This window comes from Peromyscus eremicus, chromosome 8a, assembly GCF_949786415.1.
Source record: "Peromyscus eremicus chromosome 8a, PerEre_H2_v1, whole genome shotgun sequence".
Classification (NCBI taxonomy): domain Eukaryota; kingdom Metazoa; phylum Chordata; class Mammalia; order Rodentia; family Cricetidae; genus Peromyscus; species Peromyscus eremicus.
The window spans coordinates 15,438,129-15,461,604 of NC_081423.1; the positions used below are offsets into that span (position 1 = coordinate 15,438,129).

The following is a 23,476-nucleotide window of genomic DNA, read 5'->3' on the forward strand; positions in this document are numbered from 1 at the left end:
TATTTCTTCAGAGACAGTAATCGGTACCCAGGGTGTTAAGTCTGGGCTCAACTTGCAAGCCCTTCGATACTGTTACTATGCCTAGCTGAGAGGCTTCATTTCTTCCTCTACACAACAGGAATATGGAAATCAACCTTGCAGAGTCACTGGAGGGATGGAACAAGGTCATGTCTGACCAGGAGCAGACAACACCAACAGGAGATTTTCAGCCTTTACTAGATGTCGCCTGACCAAAAGGGGCCATCTGTCCCAACACTACCCCCTTTGGTATAAAAATTTTCAGATTTATTACAGTATAATTTACATGCCATAAACTCACTCACTGCAAGTGCCCAGTTCAGTGTTTAGTAAATTACAGAGTTCTATCCTCATCCCTACAATTCAGTTTTAGAACTTTCCCATTATCCCAAACATCAAATTTGCAGTCCATCTCCCCACCCATGGTCCCAGAGCCCAGGAAACAGTTCATCTGTGTTCTGTGCTCATAAATTCACCCTGCCTGTACATTTCATTCGGTCAGTCAATTTCTGCATCTGGTTTCTTTCACTATGCATCATGTTTCTGTGATTCCTCTAGCTTGTAGAAGCTACCCAAATTTAATTGCTTGATATCATCAAGTTGTAGACTGCCCTTCCATTTGGCTACTACTTAATGTTGCTAGGAATGTTTGCATCCAAGACTGTGTGTGGACATAAGTGGTCTCTTATGTATAGACCCAGGGCTGACTGTGTGATAAGTTCCATCGGATGTGTTGAAATAGGTTCTTGTTATGTATCCAGGCTGGCCTGGAATTTTGTGGTCTTTGTAACCCAGCCTCGCAGAAACTGCCCCATTATTTCCCAACGTGGTTTCTCATTTTATGTCCCATCAGGATGAGGGCTCCAGTTTTCCCAGATCCTCACTAACATCTGGCACAACTGCCCCATGATTAATAACAATCTATGGTCCCTGTTTGCATGACTCCACTGGTTCACAATGCTAAACATCTCTTCATGTGTTTATTATTTTTTTAATTTATTTTTGGAAAAGGCTCTCGCTTTGCAATCCTGGCTGGCCTTGAACTCTTTTGCAGATCAGGTTGGCCTTGAAATCACAGAGCTCCTCCTGCCTCTGTCTCCCGAGTGCTGGGATTAAAGTTGTGCACCACCACGCCCAGCTCACAAGTTTATTGTAATCCCTGTCCTCTCTTGGTGAAGGCCCTGCTGGAGTTCTTCCCCAAGTCTTTTTATTCTGGAGGTTTTTTCTTCCTTCCTTCCTTCCTTCCTTCCTTCCTTCCTTCCTTCCTTCCTTCCTTCTTTCTTTCTTTCTTTCTTTCTTTCTTTCTTTCTTTCTTTCTTTCTTTCTTTCTTTCCTGAGACAGGGTTTCACTGTGTAGTCCTGGCTGTCCTGGAACTCACTCTGTAGACCAGGCTGGTCTCGAATTCACAGAGATCTGCCTGCCTCTGCCTCCCAAGTGCTGGGATTAAAGGTGTGTGCCACTATGCCTGGCTTTTTGGTTTTTTTTTTTGTTTTTTTTAAAGCAGAGAAGTTTGTCAATAGGTTTGATGATGGCTAACTTGACCCCCCATTTTTTTTTAAAGGACCATTACTTTTGGTGTCACATTTAAAAACTCATTCCTTAGTCCAGGGTCATGGACCTCCACATTTTCTTCTGGAATTTTTACAATTTTGGCTCTTTTATTTAGGGCTGTGGTCCATTCTGTGTACGCTTGTGCATGTGTACAGGTGTGTGTGTGTGTGTGTGTGTGTGTGTGTGTGTGTGTGTGTGTGTGTAGGTGAGCGGTCTAACTGGATGTCTTCCTCTGTCACTATTCACCTTGTTTTTTGAGATGATGTTTTCCTGAATCTAGACATCACCAATTCAGCTAAACCACATGGTCACTGAGCCCCTGAGACTCTCTTCTCTCCTCCCCAGCACAAGGATTACACATGTGTGCTGTCATATCTGGCTTTTTACATGGGTTCTGGGGGTCCAAACTCAGGTTTCCAAGCTTCAGAAGCAAACACTCCCCACTGAGCTATCTCTCCAGCTCCTGTGACCTCTTTTGAGTGGATTTTTGTACAAAATGTGAGATAAGGGCTCAAGTTCACTGTATTCTTGCATGTGTACAGATGCTGTGGGCTGAACGGTACCCTCCTTTCACCCTCAAATCTATATAGTAAAGCTCTAACCCCTCAGGATCTATGTATTTAGAGAAGGGTCTTTACAGAAGTAGTTGAAGATTAAACAAAATCATTAGGGGTGAGCCTTAATCCATATGAACAGCATCCTCTGGATTAGGGTGCAGATAAAGAGAACACCTCCCGTACAGTCACAGACAGCTAGCCCAGGACAAGGCCTGAGAGACCCTGCTACTTTCATTTAAGCTTTTAGAAGTGCCAGAAAACCCATCCTGCTGTTGAAATCCCCAAGTCTGTAGTGACTAGTGGCCCCAATAAACTATGAAGTGGCTAGTTGTCCCATCTATTTATTAAAACTCTTAGCTGGGCGGTGGTGGCATAAGCCTTTTATCCCAGCACTCAGGAGGCAGAGGCAGGTGGAATTCTGTGAGTTCGAGGCCAGCCTGGTCTACAGAGTGACTTCCAGGACAGTCTCCAAAGCTACACAAAGAAACCCTTCTCCAAAAACCAAAAACCAAAAAAACAAAAACAAAAACACCCAAACAAAACACCTCTTCCCTCTTTGAACTGTTTTGGCATCTTGCTGAGTATCACTGAGCCTGGCATTTTGGAACATTTACTCCTGGTTCACAACATTGTCCAGTGATCTGTGCATGGGTCCTAGGAAAGCACCACAGAGTTTGGATTACTGCAGTTTGTACAGAATCTAGGAAATGGCAAGTGTGACTTGTCCTTTAAGATCCTTTGCATTTACACACACACACACACACACACACACACACACACGCACACACACACACACACACACACACACACACACACAGAGTTCATCTTCTCAGCACCACTGTGGTAGTTTAAATGTAACTGGCCCCCATAATCTCATAGGAAGTGGCACTATTAGGAGGTGTGCCTTTGTTGGAGTGGGCATGGCCTTTTTGGAGGAAATATGTCACTGTGGGGGTGGGCTTTGAGGTTTCCTATGCTCAGATATTGCCCAGTGTCTCAGTTGACTTCCTCTTGCCAGGAAGATGTAGGACTCCCAGCTAACTCTCTATACCATGTCTGCCTGCACGCAGCCATGCTCCCCATCATGATGATAATGGACCGAGCCTCTGAAACTGTAAAGGAGCCACCACAATTAAATGTTTTCCTTATAAGAGTTGCTGTGGTCATGGTGTCTCTTCACAGCAATAGAAACCCTAACTAAGACAGCCACTAGGAAGCCCACTGGATTTCTACAGGATTAAGTCTCGACTGAAAGAATTTAGAAGGATGGCTGCTTTTGCAGCTCCTAGTCTTCCAACTTATGTGTACAGAATGCCTTTCCATTCAGCTAGAAGTTTTTTGTTTGTCTGTTTGTGAGCCAGGGTCTCAGTATGCAAGCCTGGTTACCAGAACTGTGTAGATGAAGCTGACCTTGAACTCACAGAGAGTTCTGCTTCTGCCCCAGAGTGCTGAATAAAGGCGATCACTACCACAGCCAGCTTTACTCAGAGCTCTCTGGACTCTGCTTGGCAATGCTTTGAGGTTCAGACTATAAATCCTGCACTTTCGGGTAAGTACATTTTTAAGGGTTTTTACTTTTTTTGTTTTGGAAGCTGGTGTGAGCAGAACTTCTCTCAGTTTTTAGACAGTGTCTCTCACGAAACCCAGAACTTGCTGGCTGGCTGGACTGGCAGGCCAGCGAGCCCCCAGGACCTACCTGTCTCCACTCCTAAGCTCAGGGTCACAGGGACTTAATGCCACTCTCAGCATTTGAAATAGGTGCGCGGACAAACTCAGAACTTCGTGTTTGTGTGGCAAACACTCTGCTGACTGAGTCATCTCCCCAGTGCGTTCTTAACTCCACTTTTGGATAGAGAAACAACTGGCGACTGCACATGGCACCTGCATCCTGTGATCTTTCTGTGCTCACCTAACGGAGAAACTAAAGGAAATGAAAACACGCTTCCTTCCCGACCAATCCAATCCAGCCCAGTCCAATTCAATAGCACCAGAAGGCACATTCAAGGGGCAGGAGACCAGCTGCTCTATCAGTAATAGGGGTTGAATGCTGACTGGAACATTCATGCCCAGGGCCACACCACACAGCCACTGAGAGTGGATTTGGGTTGATGCCACAGTAGCACGGGGGATTTGTATGTTTTGTTCTGTTTTGTTTCCCACCCTCCCATGAACATGTGGCACACAGAAAGGAAAACAAAACAGAACACCCACGAGGGAAGATGGTGTTGGCATCTCAGCTTACCTTACAGTACTCGTCAATCGGTATCAGGCGTTTGACAGCCACGTCCCGGATGTGGCTGCGGCGGAAGAGGATTTTGCCTGCAGGAGATGAGAACACATTCAGCATGGTAGGGAGTAGTGACCTGCCCTCTGCCACCTGGAGTGGCTGTCGGGGTGGACTTGAGGGCTATCAAAAGTCCTGGCTGCCCTCAGCATCTCCAGGCTGCACCGGGAGACAGCTTGGGTAGCCGAGCCAAGCTCAACTCCTCAGAACTCTGCCACTGTAGCACAATGGCTGAGGAAAATGAGGCTCATGGGGAAAAGCTTTAAGTGTTATGAGGATTGAACTCAGAGCCTCGCTCATGCTAAGCACATGCCCTGTGATGGGATTACACTCCTGCCCCACCTCCACACCAGGGGTAGGTTAAAAGCACAGTCATTGTACATATTTATGGGCCACACTGTAACTATATGTGCAATTAAAGTGTTCAGGATGACTGGCGTGGCCCTCACTTCCAGCATTTCTCATCCCCGTTAGAAACACCCAAAAGCCGCTCTACCAGCTATTTTAAAAAACCCAATCTGCAGTTGTCAGGCGCGGCCCCCTACTGCCCTGTAGTGTCGGCTGCTAGTCCTTCCTTCTCTCCTGATAACCAATCCCACCCTCTCCCAGTGCTCTCCACTCCTGTCCAGGCTCTGGTAACCGAGACTCTACCTGCTCCTTCCATGAGGTCATCTTTCTAGATTCTGCATTTGTGTGAAACCATGGGGGACGGCCCCTGCAGGAAGGGTTCCTCCAGGGTGAACCCATGCAAACCAAGGCTCTCAGGCTGCACGAACAGCTCAGAGCAGAAACTCACCCCCTTCCTTCCCTCATTCATGCCTCTGCTCCTGTCCAAGGGCTCCCCAAACTTGGGAGCTATTTGTTTAATGATTCTGTGCCTTTCTGCTCCACCCATGCTTGCAGAAAAGAAAAATCTAGGAGATAAAGCACCAAGGGTTTGAAGTACTCCGTCTTTGAGTGGCAGACGACAGGTAACGTTTTCTGCTCTACGCTTTTCCTAAAGTTTCTATCATATTTATTGCTTTTGGAACCATAAAAGCATCCTCCCACAGAAGAGGGGACAGTATTGACAACCTGCTTTCCTCAATGGGCCATCCCCATGGGAACAGGCAGGGGCGGGGGCAGCAGGCCCTACTGGTTGCCCTACCATGGAGGAACCCTGCTGGGATTCTGGGTGGGGCATCCTTCCCAGGGCAGGACTGTCCCCAACCCATCATTTCAACTCCCATGGATGGAGCAGGTGGCCTTCCCAGCCTCAGTCACTGTGACAATCAAATAGCCCTCCTTCTCATTTTCACTGGTCTCTGCAGGCAGGGCTGTTTGCAATCTAGACTCCACTGAAGTGCCACAAGCCTGTGAGGCTTCATGACTAAGAAAGAGTGTGATGCTATGGAGCAGCCCTGGGCAGCAAACGCTTTCTGCTGTTACCTGTTTCTCAAAGTGGGAGAGGATCTCCCCCCCAGCCCCCAGCCCCCGCAACCAAAACTAATGTGGTCCCATTTGGTGGCAGTTCCCTTCTGTACATCAGGGAAGGAGGGTAGTATTCAGGCTTCTTACCATAAAGGTAAGTGGGCTCAAAGTATTTACAACTAGCATGGCATTACTGCCAACCCACAGCACAAGGAACAGATTTGTCTCAAAGCTACTACCCAACTAAAGAGTCTGTTTTGGTTAAAGTGTGTGTGTGTGTGTGTGTGTGTGTGTGTGTGTGTGTGTGTGTTAACTTGGCACAAGCTAGAGTCATCTAAGAGGGAAGCCCAGGTAAGAACATGTCTCCATAAGATTGGCCTGTAGGGAAACCTATGGGGTATTGTCTTGATTAATGATTCATTGGGGAGGGTTTAGTTGACCGTGGGTGGTGTCACCCCTGCACAGGTGGCTGAATGAGCCAGGAGCAAGGCAGGGAGCAGCAGTCCTCTAGGTTTCTGCTGCAGTTCCCGCCTTGACTTCCCTCAATGACAGACTGTGACATGGACGTATTAGCCAAATAAACCCTTTATTCCCCAGATTTGTGTCTGGTCACAGTGTTTTATCAGAGCAATGGGAAGTAAAGGAGGCCAGAGCCCAACGCTAGGGCTTCACCCAGGAGCTGAGAGGGTGGGAACTCCCCAGGCACACAACAGTGCTTCCACACAAGGACCGAAGGTGTGGCCTTGAAGGGACTCTGGGGACACTTTGTAGCAGGAGAAGAGCTCACTAGAGGGTTACAGCCAATCCCTCCTACACTGTGAGGCCGGAGGGCCAATGGCCTCTGGAGTCTGTGGACTCAGAGAACAGGGCTTTGTTCTTAGAGATCACCTCCACAACACACCTAGAGCCTGGCCCCTGGTAGACCTTACAAAGGAGTAATTACTATGTGTCCCCCAAAACAGTGTGGGGATGCACGACACTCTAGTTAAGAACACATCAATCCTTTCTCCCACCCTCAGCTTTCTGGCCAGCCAGCCACATCAGAGCCAGGTTACACTGAGGCCAGGAGCCAGGCAGCCAGGCCAGTGCTCTCAGTGGTTCCTACTTGTTGGTGATGCCTCTCTGGTGAAGTGTGAGGACAGCCAGCAGGGGCAAGGGTCTGGGTCTAGGATCAGGAAGGACGGTGGGGTTACCTCCACACTGGAGTGGAAAGGGTGTTCAGAAGAGAAACCGGCTTTGGTGGGAATGGGCGGCTTTTGTTTTCCATAGTGGAACTGCAATTCTTAGTTTTCAAGTCGCATCCTCTGCCAAGTTGGCCTCCCCAGCTCTCCCTGGGATGGAAAGTCCACACAGGCCGGTCCCTTCCCCCGCCTGTGTGCTAACATGAAAACTGCCTTTGTCTTGCTGACAAGGCAGTCTGGGTAGAGAACTGACCTCAGGAGAGGAGACCTACTTCCTGCCCATGGCATTGGCCTGGGGAATAGCTGAGAGGTGGGCTCAGAAGGGATGGGCCAGAGTTCCTGGGACCCCTGGGGGTCCCAAGCTGGAAGTGGGCACGAGGACAAAGGGGCTAGGCCCCGAGAGCAGCATTTGCATGAATTCTTGCTAGAAAAGAATTACGTAACCACAAAGGCTTTTAAGGGCTGGGGAGAGGGTCGGGCTCAAGTTCTCTGCCTTGGGAAGTTTCCCAGAGCTGACTTTTGCCTTTCATCCAGAAGAAAGCTACGACTTACTGCTCCCCTCTTTCTTGAAGAAAGTCTGGCTTTTAGAGCCTGGCTGAACTTGAACATTCTTGGTCATCCCAGGGTGATGCCAACATACAGAACCAAGAACCCCCAAAGGGAGGCCCCCCGACTCTCCCTTGCTGCCTCTGCTGAGAGCCTATTCTGAGCCAGGAATTAAACCTGGCAAAGCAGATTCCCTGTCTTATTTAACAGATGTGGAAACAGAGGTGCAGGGGAGGGGGAGGCTGGGGGTAGTGATTAAAGTCACGGGGCTGAAGAGGGCTGATTCCAAAGCATGTGCTTTACAGCCCTGAGTTTTGGCTACTGCAGCTGGCACATGGGGTTCCCTCCAGTGGGGGTAAAATTCCATGTGGTTGATGCTATCCCAGTGGAGGGATTAGAAATGTTAGGTTTCTGTCTTTTTTTTTTTCTTTTTGGGTAAAGGAGTCTCCTAGCGGAGGGGGCCTAGCAAACACAGCTAGCCCAATGTTCAACCCAGCCAGGCTGATAGTGTCTGAGAACCTGCTGACTGTCTGACAGGGACCCAAGAAAGGAAGAAGATGACAAGCTCTCCAAACCATGGATATCTGAGACTAGGGGGACTGTCAGCGTGCCCATCAACCCTGGGTAACAACAGCAAGTGAGCAATGGCCCTCCGTGACCTGTCAGACATTTACACAATCCTCACGGGCACCAGCATTACAGCACCATTCCCATCTCCAATTGGCAACAGAGGAAATCAAACCTGCTCTCGAATCATTTACCAAGGTTAGGGGTGTGCGCGTGCCCAGGGTGCCAAAGTTGGAAGCGACTCCAGCGTGAAGCTTGGAGCCAGCCAGGCACACCTTTGTTCACATCCCAGGTCTGCCTACCACGCACGCGTTTGTGGTTTCTCTGGGCCCTAGTTTCTCCTCTGTGACAGGGGTGTGGTACTGACTCCCTGTAGGGAATGAACTGGGGTGACCAGTGTAAAGCGCTCAGCCCAACGCTTGTGTCAGCTGTAAGCAGCAGCTGTTGACGTTTGGAGCAGGTTCTGTTTCCGAGTAATCCCTCTTCTTCACCTCAAGCCTGGACGTTACTCTTTGGTAGGGACGTAGGGGTGCTGGGGGTGCACACAAGTACCAGCCAAGACTGCGCTGTACCCTTTGCAGCAGCTGGTGGGACACCTGGCACTCAAGGTGCTTGGTAGATTTGTGTACTGTGAGCCCCAACATGTCCTGCCCTAATCCCTAGTCTGTGGAGATGATGGGACAGTCCAAGCCTTACATTATCCTGGGTCAGCCTGGAAACCACATGAAACCTTCTAAGCGGACTGCTTTCTCTGACAGGGAGGTTAGAAAGATCTGAAGTGTCAGAAGATGTCTATGTCCCATCACTGGCTCCCTATGAGGAATGCAGCTTCTAGATGCTGGAGCGCCCCCTGGAGGGCCCCCCCACTGACAGCCATCAAGCCGACTTCAGGGAACTCTTTTTTTTTTTTTTTTTTTGGTTTTTCGAGACAGGGAACTCTTGTGAGTGAAATGTGAGTGAGATTGGACCGTTCTTCTCTGGCAAGTCCAGGTAGCCTGGTTAACACCTTAGCTTTGGCCTCATGAGGGTCAACAGGGAACTCAGCTGAGCTTGCCAAGCCTTCTGCTCCACAGAACTCTGAGGCAATAAGGGCTGTTGTATTGCTGTTAAAACTGTTGGTAACTTGTGACGTAGGAATAGAACACAGATAATGAACACAGTGGTTATACCAACCAGCTGCTGCCCGTGAAAACCCTCTGGGCTCCAGCTCCCACCCGAGAGCTGGGAGAAGCTGAGCATCCTAGATGGCAGGATCCCACTCAAGGTCACACAGTAAGAGGCATATGCCCATTCTTAGCCACTCACTCTGCCCTCGGCTGAGGCTCTTGTCAGTGGAGCCGTGCTGGTTAGTTTGACATGGTTAGGCCCACGTCAACTAAACACAAACTGGAGGGACCCAGAAGAGAGAACTCAACAGAGGAACTGCCTCCATCAGATTGGCCTGTGGGAATGCATGTGTGTGAGTGGCCTGTTCTTCATTGCTGAGTGATGTGGGCGGGCTCAGCCCACTGTGGGCGGTGCCACCTCTGGGCAGGTGGTCACGGGCTGTAGAAGGGAGCAAGCCGAGCAAGCCATGGTGAGTTAGCAAGCAGCTTCTTCCACAGTCTCAGCTTCGGTTCCTGTTTTACCTTCCTCTGATGACAGACTGTGACGGAGAAGTGTAATTGATGCAATAAACCCTTTCCTCCCAGAGCTGCTCTTCCTTTGCGGTGTTTATCACAGCGATAGGAAAGCAAACTAGAAGAGAAACAATGTCGCGCACACCCCCCCCCCCGCCCCCACCGTGAGAGGGGGTGAGCTCATGTGCTCTACTGGGGATCAGGAGCTGTTCTTCAGTGGCCAGGCTTGCCCTGTCCAAGAGCGCGCACCTTACCCACCTGGCAGAAATGGAATGATCCTCTGCTTGGGATCCTTCTGTCCTCCTTCCATGGGGAACTTGTCCAGCATCTGCATCTAAACAGGGTGGGAACAAAAGCAAAGACCGTTCTCAATATGGAATACACATTATCTGACATCTTACAGGCGTATGTGAAATTTGTGATTTGACAGATTAGAAGTTCCCTCTGTGTAGCTTTCCAGAAACCTGAGGTAATGGGGATGGGGGCTGGATCCGAGGACCATGTGAGATCAACTGTTTACATCCACAGTGTCCAAACTGTGAAAGCTTGAAGGTGCAAGGGACCATTCTTAGTTGTTGTTTTTTAAGATCCATTTTAAATTATGTGCACATGTATACACATCTGGGCCACATGCATGCAGGTGCCCTCAGAGGCCAGAAATGTCAGAGCCCCTGGAGTGGATTTACAGGCAGCTGTGAGTTATCTGATTAGATCAGGAACCAAACTTGGGTCCTCTACAAGCAAGGGCAATGCATGATCTTAACCACTGAGCCATCTCTCCAGGCCACCATTCTTGGTTCTCCTGGAGAGTTTAAGCCATGGCACTTGAAATGTGAATAAGAGCCTGACGTCTTCTGTGTCACAGACAGCAGGTCACTCTGTATTCTGAGAAGTAACAGGTTTGTTAAAATGCCCTTCCACCTGGTTAAGCCCATGCTTATGATATCATTCTATTCCTGACCCACTCTGAAATCCCCAACCTGCTCAGCAGAGCCCAGTGCCTGGTTGTATGTTGTATGCATGAGCCAGCCATGAAGACGAGCAGTCTCTAAAAGAGTCTGGGAAATAATCTGGTGACTATGAAGTAGTGTATGAGACACCATGAAACAGTCAGAGGTAGAGGATGGAGTTGGGGAGCAGACCATAAAAACCAGTATCTCTGTGTCTTAGTTAGGGTTTCTGTTGCTGGGAAGAGACACCACAACCACGGCAACTCTTATAAAGGAAAACATTTAATCGAGGTGGTGGCCTACAGTTCAGAGGCTCACTCCATTATCATCATGGCAGGGAGCATGGTAGCGTACAGGCAGACATGGTGCTGGCTACATCTTGATCAGAAGGCAACAGGAAGTGAACTGAGTGTCACACTGATTATAGCAGCTTGAGCAAAAGAGACCTCAAAACCTGTCCCCTAGAGGGACACACTTCCTCTAACAAGGCCACACTTAACTTCAACAAGGCCATACCTCCTAATAGTGCCACTCCCTCCGAGGGGCATTTCCTTTCAAACAACCACACTCTGATGGTTTAAGAAAAGAAAGTGAAGCTGGGTGTGGCTGTAATCCACAGGCAGGTGGGGCTCAGTGAGCTCAAGGCCAACTTGGTCTACATAATGAATTCCAGGCCAGCCAGGGCTACATGGTGAGACCTTGTAAAAAGAATTCATTTTAGAAAAAGAAAGAAACTAATGTGGAATGTCTGGCTTGGTACTCAAAGATCTGCCACTTAACTCTTGTGGGTTCTTTTTTTTTTTCGAGACAGGGTTTCTCTGTGTAGCTTTGCGCCTTTCCTGGAACTCAGGCTGGCCTCGAACTCACAGAGATCCGCCTGGCTCTGTCTCCCGAGTGCTGGGATTAAAGGCGTGCGCCACCACGCTCTTGTGGGTTCTGATGTAACTGTAAAGGTCTTCTCTTTTGGTTCCTAATAAAGACAGCATATCATAGCACTATAGTTAAGGCTGGGCCAGGGGAGGTTCCCGGAGCTGTCCGCAGCTGTATGCCAGGTTTCTGAACCCAGGGTTGAACTGTACTTTCCCATCTCCCTGAAATGGGCCACGTCTAATGATCAGCGACACATATTACTTCAGGGTGGAGGTTTGCCATTCTCTATTTCCCGCTCTTGTGATGGACTCACACTCCCTGCAGTCCTGCGGGGGTGGGGTGGGTGCAGAGCCTCAGCAACCCCACCCATGGTCCAGCCCATGGCCTGGTTGCCCATGTGGGATGCAAGTTGCCCCGCTGTCTGGTGGAGTTATCTGTTTTTGATTTTGTTTTTTGAGGCAGAGGCTCTCACTATGTGGCTCTGGCTATCCTGAAACTATGTAAACCAGGCTGTCCTCAAACTCACAGAGATCTGCTTGCCTTAGCCTCCCAAGGGCGTGTCTCTTGGCTGTCACCACCAACCATGATACCTGGCTCAATAATACAGACGATGGCCTCTTTCTGGCAATGTTAGGGACTGAACCCGGGTCTCCCCACATGCTAAGCCAGTACTCTACCACTTAGCCATCCCTGAGGTTACCTGCTACAGCAGCATATCCTGATCTTTCCTAATTTACAAGGAAGCTAGAGAGGAGGAAAGGAGTCCCGGGCCTGTCAAGAATGGCTGACGGGTGACAAGCGTCCCCACCTTCAGGGGGAGGATGCTTCAGGGAGCTCATCACCCTGACTTCCCACACTGTCTCTCTGATGGAAAGAAAGAAGTTTGGAAAAGTCCAGGAAAAGAGGCTCCGGGAAGGAGCAGGCACACAAGTAAAGGAGGAAATGTGTTCATGGAGCAGGCAGGTGCTGCTGCATCTTAGCAGGACTCCCCGCCCCCTGCCCCCCAATTCTCAGAACTCTATAATGTGAACACTAGCACCCAAGGTCCTAGAGACGAAGAAATTGAGCCAGTGCCTACAGCCCAAGTGTGGCAAGGCCAGAGCCTGCAGCTCAGGGGCTTTTTGTCACTGCAAGGCTGCACCTCTGCCACGCCAAGAAGACACAGAGAGGGCAGGGGATACGTGTGCTGGGCTGGAGCTCCTGGCTTCTTCTGTGCTGTTTTATACCAGGCCCTGGGGGAGTGGGCCAGCTTCGGTGCGGCTGGGCTTGCCAGGCAGCTGCGGTATGCAGAGGCTTTATTCATGGATTTTATTATTATGTGCAGTGCTAGGGATAGACCCAAGGGCTTTGCACATGCTATGTAAGAGATCCTGCACTGTAGCCACTGGGCTACCCTGGGTCCTGTTATCCATGGCATTATTTGTGGCTGTCCATCACTGGTCCCCACTCTGTCCTGCATGGGAAATACTCGGTCCACTGTCCTTCCCTGACTGCCAAGGCCACTCTGGGCCTCCTGGGAAAGATGGATTCATTTATGAAGAGTGCTTCTATATCAGCACAGAGCAGGCTTTCAATAAACACAGGCAGAATGGATGCTAACAGTGGGGGAGACTGGCAAGTTCAGGTGGTACCCCAAAATACTCTGGACTTTCCAAGACATTTTATGGTGAACTTAAAACTACCCCAAAACACAGAAGTTTAATGAAAAAGAATCAACGAATCCAACAGAGACAACTTTTTTCCTTTGGGAGATCACTTCAAGGCACAGTTAAATAACTCTAATGAGTAACAGTCATATTACTAATATAAAATAATAATAATAATGGTTACAGTGCACTGCAGCTGACAGTTAAGTCTTCACATTTACTTTCATCTGATCCTTACAACAACCCTCTGAAACAAATGCTACAAGTTCAAAGTCACAGATGAGGAAACCTGGGGCCAGAGAGGGGAATGAACTTGCCTTAAGCCACACAGCAAAGCAGCAGCATGATGTGTCCAAACACCTTTGTCTAATCACATTCTCCTAATACCACTCTTTAGCTGGCTTCAAGGTTACATGGATATGGAAAACCAGCTGGAGACAAGGTAAGCTTAATACTCTGTGCACACGTGAGCGGCACATCATTCCCTTCTCAAAAGCAATTCATCAGTCTTAGCTGCAGAGGCTCTGAAATTGATACTCTTGCCTAATGCTATCTATCTCCTCCCCCACCCCACCCCCAACCCCACCGCCACAGAGAAGCACGTTGTCAAGAATGCACAGTAACAAGGCCGCTTCTGTTCTCTTGGTGCCTTTTGAGACCCTCTCTGGATCTCCACACTGGCTAACAAGCGCCCACACTGGCTAGTGATGTCTGCATTGGCTAACAAATGTCCACACTGGGTTATACACCACTGGTCTAACCTCAGCTAAGTCCCTTTAGAGCAGACAGCTCAGGTGAAATCCTGATGCTTCCTCCACCGGCTGCATCCTTCGAGCCTGTGAGGCCGTTTGGGAAATGAGGGACATTCTGCAGGGGGCTGTAAACACTACTTTGAAACTGATTTGGGAATAACTTAGCAGTCTGGGAGGCTAGTTGTTTGTTTTGTTTGATTTGTTTATTTATGAATATGTATGGTCTGTCTGCATGTATGCCTGCAGAGGGCATCAAATCTCATTATAGATGGTTGTGGGACACCAGGTGGATGCTGGGAACTGAACTCAGGACCTCTGGAAGAGCAGCCAGTGTTCTTAACTGCAGAGACATCTCTCCAGCCATGTTTTGTTTTTGTTTTTTAACTGTGTTACACATACACAATGTATAATACATCTGTCAACCCTATATGGGTGCACAGTTCTGTGGCCTTATGCACACTCACTCAGCGGACACCCATCTCCTCCATCATCTCCACAGACTTCCATCAGCCAGAGCACCAAATAGCTCTCATCCACCCTGCCTGGTGTCACCACCTCCACCTTCCGACTCAGTTGACTACTCTGGGTACCTTGCACAAGTGTAGTGAAACATCTGTCCTTTTCTCTCTGGCCGTACTCTACTCAGGGCACAGTGTTCAGGTTCGATCATATTACAGCCAGTACAGGAATTGTTTTGTTTTGTTTTTTGTTTTTGTGAGACAGGGTCTCTCTGTGTAGCTACATCTGTGACCCTCCCCCAGGGGGACACACTGAACCTGGAGGACTCGGAGTGCAAAGGCTGTATAACACAGTGTGAGGTGGACTCATGTCTGGGGCTTATCTGTAAAGGACTCAGGTGGTGCTCAAGCTGGAGGGAGGAGATGTGCCATGAACCCATGAACAGGATTCTGAGGGCAAGTTCACCTTTTCAGACACACCCAAAGGTAACCCTGGGTCCCAGGGAGGTAGTGGTCAGAGCCCTGCTGTTTGGGGCATGGACTACCGCTCTAAACTTGAGTGTTGACACTTGTCAAATGGCCATGGTGCTGACCTCATGCTGGCAAGGGAGGGTTTGGTGAGGTGGCATTTAAGACGGGTACCTCACAGTTCTAGGCAAGAGTAGTTGATATTAATGCATTGCTCTGCTGGGTGCTGCCCCGAGACTTGTGGGTACTCCAGTCACTCATCCCCAGAGCCTTGCTTCAATGTCCGCTCCCTCCAAGACGTTCTTATACACTCTACTCACCAGCTCAGGCTAAGGCAGAAAGTGAAGCTCAGGGACACTGAGTGACCTGTCCAAAGGTTGGGACCACACATCAGGTGTTCCTATTCCAAGCTCAGGGCTCTTTTCCATCCCCTCCAGCCTCATATGAACAAGACACATGGCTAGATGTCAAGTCTTAACAGCAGACATGACCATAGGAGTCTAACTTTTCTAAGAAGTCAGGAAGGTGGGTCCTTATTATGGGGACATTTTTGCTGGTGACAGTGTCCTTTCCCATGAAGTAGCCTGGGCCATGGGCCTTCTACCACGAGTAACAACCTCTCTTTACACTGTTTCCTCTGCTTAAAATTTTCCACCCACTGGATTCCCCAATGCCCTCTAGCAGCTGGTACCCAGGCACATTATCAAGATGTTGATCCTGTTTTTCTGTCCCTGTGCAGGCCTCCTATGGTCCAAGATGAGCTTAAGCCATAGGGGACATTCTTTTTCCCCTAAAGTAATAGTGCTGATGTGCCGGACACAGCCTGGAGCAGTAGCTGCTGCTGTGGAACTCACCATGGGGCCCAGAAACAATGGAGAAAGACAAGTCTTTGACATGGTGGCCCTGGGCCTAGTTGTATCCAAAGCCAAAAGTCCTTAGATTTCTCAGCTGACAAACAGGAGCTGGGAGCATCCAACCTAGCCGGGGGTCTCCTATCAGCGCCATGACAGTCTGACAAAAACCGGACGTCGGGCTAGAAAACAGTGAGAACTGGACTGACGCCCGGCTGTCAAATTCCGAAGTCTGGAACCTCAAGAAACTGGTATCATGTGCCCCCTTTCTCCTTCTGATGATTCTAAGCAGCCTGGGCCTGTCAGTCACCCTCCCAGCTGGCACCTGCTCCATACTCAGCGCAGGCCTGTTCTTATAGTCTCAAGAGCTATACCTCACATACCACAAAAGCCACCCTTTAAAACGACCACGCAGTGGTTTTCCGTGTATTTACACAGTATGCAGTCATGACCACTATCTAATTCTAGAACATTTTCAGCACCCTCAAAAGATACCCAACACCTACAGCCACTGTCTGCCCATCATCCCCTCCCCCAAGCCCCGTGGGATTGCCCCTTCGGACACGACCACCAATTTTAACCTGTAGCTGGTAGTAAAAGTGGCAACAGAGAGCGGAGTGGCTAGCGGCATGGACTTTGGTATCACGCAGCCTCAAATCTGAGTACTGTCAAACTAGCTGTGTGACTGGGCAAGTGAATGGACGTCTCTGAGCCCAGGCTCTTCCGTCTGCGTGATCTGATAAACTGGTTGTGAGGACGAAACGAATGGACCGGGCCCACGAACAGAGCTTCAGAAATGCTGGCTGTTTTTACTGACATGTCCCCACATCACCAATGAGAGCACTCAGACACAGTGGAGTAAAGGAGCGGGCCCAAGGCCACACAGCTGGGGGTGGCTGGGCCCAGGTCTTCTGCGGTCTCTGCTTTTTCTGTTCCACCAATTCAGTGGCTCTTCCTCCGCCCAGCCTCAGCCCTCCCTCCCTCTGTGAGCCAGTTCAGCGGCTCTTCCTCCATCCAGCCTCAGCCCTCCCTCCCTCTGTGAGCCAAGTCACTTCTTTAAAAAAAAAAATCAAGGCCATGTGCCAAATGGGACATGGAATCATGAAATCATCTAATGTTGGGGTATCGTGGCCCCATATGGGCTGGTCTCCTTGCCTAATCCTTGGGGACAGCTGAGCTGAGTGGACATGGATAGGGGAAGGCTGCTTCTAGCTTGAACCAGAGCCACTAGAATACATGGTTTTCCCACCCTGCAGCCACACCATCTGGGACTTCTTAAAACTGGATGAAGCCGGGCCTCTGGACAGCTTCACCATGCCAGGGATGGCCACCCGAGGCAGCCAATTCTGCTCCAGCAAACCCCCAATCATTACTACACTGAGCTGGGAAGAAAACCTGGCTTTTAAGAAATCAGTGAGATCAGGGGTCTAGTCAACACAGGATTTGGGCTGGGAAGACCTGTGGCCAGACCCAGCAAAGGAGGTCATGGCAGGTGTCACATCTGTGGAGAGGGACAGATGACAGGTCAAGCACTCAGCCAAGTCCATCTCATTGTCATAACAAGCACACGATGGAAGTACTTTCTTTCCCATTAAAAGCAAAGGAGGAAATGGAGGAAGCAGAGGTAACACCAAGCTGAGACTGAAAAGGGAAAGCGGAGTCTTGAACTTGGGTTTGTCTTCAGCCTTGGGCCAGGCGGGAATAGGAAATTCAGGTAACAGTCTAGCCACACGCTTCAATGTGCCAGTAGTCAGACACTTTCCCATTCACAGGGCTCCTCCCACCCTGCATTCCCTAGACAGTGTCACCTGCTCCCCACCACAGCTGACAGGCTGGGGTGGAGTCTGACCCAGGATCCTGGAGACCACCAGATTCTCTCCCCAGGGACTCCAGGTTCCTGAGAGCAGGGAAAGACACTGACGGAGACGAAATGTGCTGCCCTGAAGACAGATCCTGAGCATGTTGGCCAACAGACAAGTGAAGAGGCTGGTCTAGAGTGGTCAGTGAGAAAATAAAGCAGGTTGAACAGAGGGGCCTGAGGTCACTGAGACGGCCAGGAGCTGCCGGTAGACACTAGGCCCTTCCAAGGTCACAGCACTGCTTGTTTTGGGTTCCAGGCAACACTCCGCTCTGCCCATGAATCCAATCTACTCCTCTCTTCATGTGTCAACCAGTGGAGTGGGCTCTGCTCTGCCGCTCAAAGTAACCCTGGGAAGACAATCATGTCACTCTTGTTCCTTAGCCCCACAGCCCCTTCTTGGAGGTGCCAGGCTGGCAAGAAGCCCCTGAACACACGCCAAGGCAGAGCTCCCAAGGTAGACACCATTGCCTGTAACAGCAGCCTAGCAGTGGGCAAAAGCCCTAGGTCACCTGCATTATCACCCGTCTGTGTGAAAGGGCAGAGCAGCCCGGAATGCTGTTGGTCACTCTCCCATGGGGCTGTGTCACCTGCTCAGGGCACTGGATGGTGCCCGTCATCACCACTGCCCCATGCCCCCTTTTCCTGTGTTTTCTTCTGTCTGCTCATTCTAGACGGTGGTTAGTTTATTTATTATGGGGCTGGGATCAAACTCGCGGCTTTGTGTGTGTGAAGCACGTATTCTCTCATTTAGCTGCATCCCAGCCCCACAGCACATTTTACGGATAGCCCCACTGTTTATTTATATTCAGCTCACTTGCAGCAGAACAGTCGAAAATTATAACTGTGTGTGACACTGCTTGATGTGGCTGCATGCTGCTGAACACAAAGCATCACCGATGAGCTCATTATGTTTTCAATAATTAAGTGACTGGTATCTCACTCGCTTTATACGGCGCAGCAACTCCTGGCTGCGTGTCCTGAAGGCATTAGATTTAGCTGCACTTGAGAAAGCAGTTAAGAGCCTATGGCTGTCTGCCCTCCTTTGCTACAGTGGGACAAGGCTCTGAACATTCTCTAGTCCACATGGTCAGGAATGGCTTGGGTCTATGTAGTCACGGATGCTTGCAGTTAATGTTACCAGAACCTGAGATTCTCCTTCCCAACCCAGACTATGCCCTTGATACCAAGGGTGGAGCAGCCACCCAGGAAAGCCCATTGGCTGTCATAGTGATCGGCATAGAGAGAAGCCAATGAAACACAAAGTGCCTGCCAGGACATGTGAGAAGTCTTTGTTACTCTTTCCTACAGAGCGTGAGCCCAGAGTTGCTGGAGCCATTTGCAATCACGTGTGACTGAGGAGGAAGCCAATACCACTGTGAGGACACAGAAGGAGAAGTCAGGTCAGATGACGGAGTGAAAACCCTACAGTAAGCCGTGCCTGAAGTCTGGAAGCCTTCTCCTCCTGGGACAGTCAATCACAGGGCCAAAATACCCAAAGCAAATCTAGGTTGGTTCTGTCACAATAGGGCAGACACTGCACATCCATTGTGGGATGGAGGCTTGCCCTGGACCCTCACCACACAGTAGGGAGAATGCGCAAAAGTTCAGAAAGCCAGGAACATCCCCTAATGTCTGTGGCAGACATTGTCTAAAGAACTTTGCCACATCATCTCCTGAAGGACCCTGACTTCTCCAGCCTCCTAGGAGCTGCCCGCTTTTGGAGACATGGAGATGAAGCCACAGGCCCAGGATTAGCATTGTTTCACGCTGGTGAAGATGAATCCTACTGAGCTGTCCTCATGTTCCCCAGCTCACTGTGAGACTGGTGGCACATGTTGATCATGTGTTCATTCATTCATTCATTCATTCATTCACATCCTCACTCACTCATGTCAAACACGCATCAATCACTAAGTGAGCATGTGCTATGTACCAAGCCTTGAATAAAAACATTAAGGAAAGAAAGGATGAGGAAGACAATGGTCCCTGACCATGACTGTCACAGTCTAGAAGAAAAGATAGATAAGCTGACAACATCAATATGAAGGAGCTCACAGCACTGGGTGATGCCTCCTGACGAGCTGAGAACAAAGTCAGACAAGGCTTCCGGAAGCTGGAGAAACTGGTGGCGGACAGTTATCCAAGCCAGCGAGTCCGGTAGGAGAGAGAGCACAGAGTAGCATCCCAGGTGAGAATCAGTAGTGTAAAATCTAGCAGGTTGGACTGGGAGGTGTCCAGGCAGACTCGGCATCCTGGATCACCACATAGCCACTGTACAAAACTCGCTTCAACATGGTTCCAGAGCCATGTGTGGCGTCCAGACTGGCCCCTTCAGGGGCAGCCGACAAGCACCTCTTATTTAGTTAAATGTATCAAAACATAGGGCAACCAAAGACCTTACTCACGTCCCAAGTAATGGATGTCAATTTAGAGTCGAGACCGTGAAAAGACAAGGCTCTCAGGTGACAGTGTAGGGAAAGTCGATGAACCTTCTCCACAAATGCCTACCTGGAGGTCGAAGAACTTGCTGTAGCGCCGGTAGATGGCCTCTGTGGTGCCGCTGGACCACGTGACTCGGATGATGTAGACCTGCAGGGAGGGACAGAAGAGACAGGTGTTAACCACAGGGGGTGACATGGTTGGAAAGCATCCTCTTCCAGTTCAGGTCCTGGGAATTTCATCCCCATGGAACAGTGCTGGCAGGTGCCCCTTTGAGAGGTCTCCAGTGGGTTAGAGGCACGAGCTCAAGGGTTAACAGCAAAGGGAGTTCAGTCCACCCGTCTTCCTCCTGCTCTCTCCCATCTTCTGCCACGAGTTAAGCATCATAAAGGCCCTGTCAGATGCCAGCCCCTCGATCGAGGATTTCCCAGCTCTTTTGTTGTTGTTGTTGTTTGTTTGTTTTTCCGAGACAGGGTTTCTCTGTGTAGCCTTAACTGTCTAGAACTTGCTTTGTAGACCAGGCTGGCCTCGAACTCACAGAGATCCGCCTGGCTCTGCCTCCCGAGTGCTGGGATTAAAGGCGTGCGCCACCACCGCCCAGCCGGACTTCCCAGCTCTAAGAAATAAACCTCCATTTGTTACCAATTACCCACCGGTGCCATTTTATTACAACAACGTAAAGCAGACTAAGAAAGTCTTCATCCCTGAGACTGAGGAGGAGTTTGAGGCAGAAAAACCCTGAATTTCAATCTCAGCTTGGCCAAGGACCAGCCGGACCAGTCAGTCCCTTGCTGTCTCGGAGCCTCGGCTCCCTCCTCAGTAGAAGGGGAATAGAGTCCCTGCCTGCAGAGCTGTGTCAGGGACGGTACAGGGCCAGCTTGGGGCAGCTGCTACTCTTGGGACTGTAAAGGTGACTGGCTGCTCCCCAGGTGGCTCTTCTTTCAGAGCAATTCTTAAAACCTTCACATTTGGGGTTGGGGATTTAGCTCAGTGGTAGAGCGTTTGCCTAGCAAGCGCAGGGCCCTGGGTTCGGTCCTTAGCTCCAAAGAAAAAACCTTCACATTTATCAAGAGGAGTCAGGGCGCTTGCATCCTTAACCTCTTCTATCACCCCAAAACAGCCACCCTGATGTTTCCGCCAGTGAGGACTCAGGCTAACTCAGAAGTGTCTTGAGTCTCAGCTGCTTCAACTGTAAAGTAGGCTAACAGCATCTGTCTCCTCTGTTTCCTGAGCTATATGAAAGCCTAAAAAAATAAAGGTCATGAATCATCTTAGCAACCAGAGGACATGTCTCTGACCTTGGTCACATGTTATGATACACACAGGAAACAATATACTGATACAAATTTGGGGAAACTGAGGTATCTGCTGGAAGGCAGGCATATACCTCAGTGGGGACAGCAGTGGGTCCCTGCTGGCTCTGGCTGGCAGTGATTACCACAGCACATTGACTTTTCTCCAGGGAGCCCTCTTCTCCATCCTGCCCAGCCCCTTAGAAACAGAGGCGGGACTATCCAGGGTGTCTTGGAAGAGGCGAACTAAGCTGGACCAATCAGGGTCAGTAAGCCTCAGCCCTGGGACTCTAGCGTTAACTCTTGAGAAAGACCAGTGCTCCTCCTCTGAGGCTGCAGGGGCCACTGTCCCATGTCTGCGGTGAGGTCAGCCTGAGAATGAAGCCACATAAGGAAACTCCAAGGATGCAATCTGACCGTATCTAGTTCAGCTTGAAGTTAAGTCTACAGACACCTGTTTCCTGAGCCAGTAATTACCATTTGGTCCACAGAGAGCTATGTATAATTACAATAAACCTGTATAATTATAATAAAAATAGCTTATCATTTTCACTTGTACATATTTATGGGGTATGGTATGATAGTCTGATGTATGCATATCATGTGTAGTGATCAAATCCAAGTGTGTGTGATATATATGACTGACATATATGATAGACATATATCGTATGATATTTACATGTGCATATGTACACACATATACATACACACACATAATGGTGCTGGGGATGGAAACTGAAGAAGTTAAAAATGAAAGAAATGGTACAACTCAGCTAAGCTAATGACTTCACCTTCTAGTTGGGTAAACTGAGGCCTAGAAAGTGAAAACACAGTATTAAAGGTCCCTGTCCCTGAGATGTACAAGCAAAATTTGGCTAGCGGGCTGCAAAGGACATTACCATTAAAAATTAAAAGAAAAATAAAAAAATATTAAGAAAGACTGCCAAATATTTTTTCTTAAAATCAACGCACGGCACCTTCCCACACATGGAGAGCCTCCTCGCCTATGATTCACTCCTGGACTCCTGTTATCAGTCTCTGAAGTCCTTGGACTCCAGCACACCGACTGCTCCGCAGGAATGAAACCCTGAACAACTGATGCAGTGCTTTAGGCATAGGCCAGACTGTCACAAGGCTTGTCCTACACCGGTCCTGAGGGCTCAGGGCTGGAAGATGGCAGACTCCTGCTCTGCTGCTGTGGGACACTCACAAGGTGCCGGCCTCTCTGGCTGTGGTGTCCTTCACCCTGGAATGGAGACAGCAGCCTCCATGAGAATCAAGTATGACAATGAAGGGCTATGGCCTTGTCTGGAGCCTGGTACACATTAGGAGCGCTCACTAGCTTCTCCCATGCTCCCGTCTGGTACCCTTCCCCCGTTTTGGGCTTCAGTACCAGTTTCTCTTGGAGAATTACCTCCTTTCTCACTGTTTTGCTATAGGGAGGCATGTTTCCCATGCCTGGTCAAATACAGCACTGTCTGGCCCTGGCCACAAAAAGGGGCCTGCACCTGACCCAAGCCAGGCTGACAGAATTCATGATCTCCAATGGCATCCTAGAGGAGATTGGACTCATGGCCTCAGAGGTGTCAGCCTCTCCCCGCTGAAAAGGCCCGGTGGGAGAACACCATGTGAGGAATGATTGCATGACAAGCATTTGCTTGCACAGAAGAAAGCCAAGTGAAGAAACAATGTCTTTATGGGATGCCTTTTTAAAAGCCTCAAAACTCATGAGCAGAAAAACAACTAACTCAATTACAAGAGGCATGCAAAAGACTTGATCAGCCTCGTCACTTGAGTGGATAGGTGGATGGCAAGAAAGGCAGTGAGAAGATGACTGTGCCACTGCCACTGGAGAAGGGCAGACTAAACAGTGATGAGAAACCATGCTAAGTCTTGGTGAGGGTCCTCGCCAGGACCATGTGCCACAGGCCTGGTCACCAGCCTGTGGTGTAGCCACCAGTAGGCAGAGTCCAGAAGGAGGAAGTGAAGTTACTGGGAGCTTGCCCATGAAGCACATGCTGGAAACCCTGTCTCTTCCTGTCTTTCTCGTCGCTTCATGGCTAATATGCTCCACCATACACTCCCTCCATGATCTCTGTTGCCATCACAGATCCAAACGCAGAGGAGATAACTACCCTAGACCTCTGAACATACC

The 23,476-nt window shown here is 49.5% G+C and overlaps 1 protein-coding gene across 1 annotated transcript in view; it reads right to left on the bottom strand.

The window, feature by feature from the left end:
* Sh3pxd2b (SH3 and PX domains 2B) overlaps nucleotides 1-23,476 on the bottom strand; it is an 85,668-nt gene that overhangs the window by 37,474 nt on the left and 24,718 nt on the right. Inside the window, exons 2-4 of the mRNA XM_059270236.1 lie at nucleotides 20,099-20,179; nucleotides 9,993-10,068; nucleotides 4,370-4,446 (exon numbers count right to left, since the gene is read on the bottom strand). Coding sequence (XP_059126219.1) covers nucleotides 4,370-4,446; nucleotides 9,993-10,068; nucleotides 20,099-20,179 — 234 coding nt within the window. The remainder of the gene's footprint in view (nucleotides 1-4,369; nucleotides 4,447-9,992; nucleotides 10,069-20,098; nucleotides 20,180-23,476) is intronic.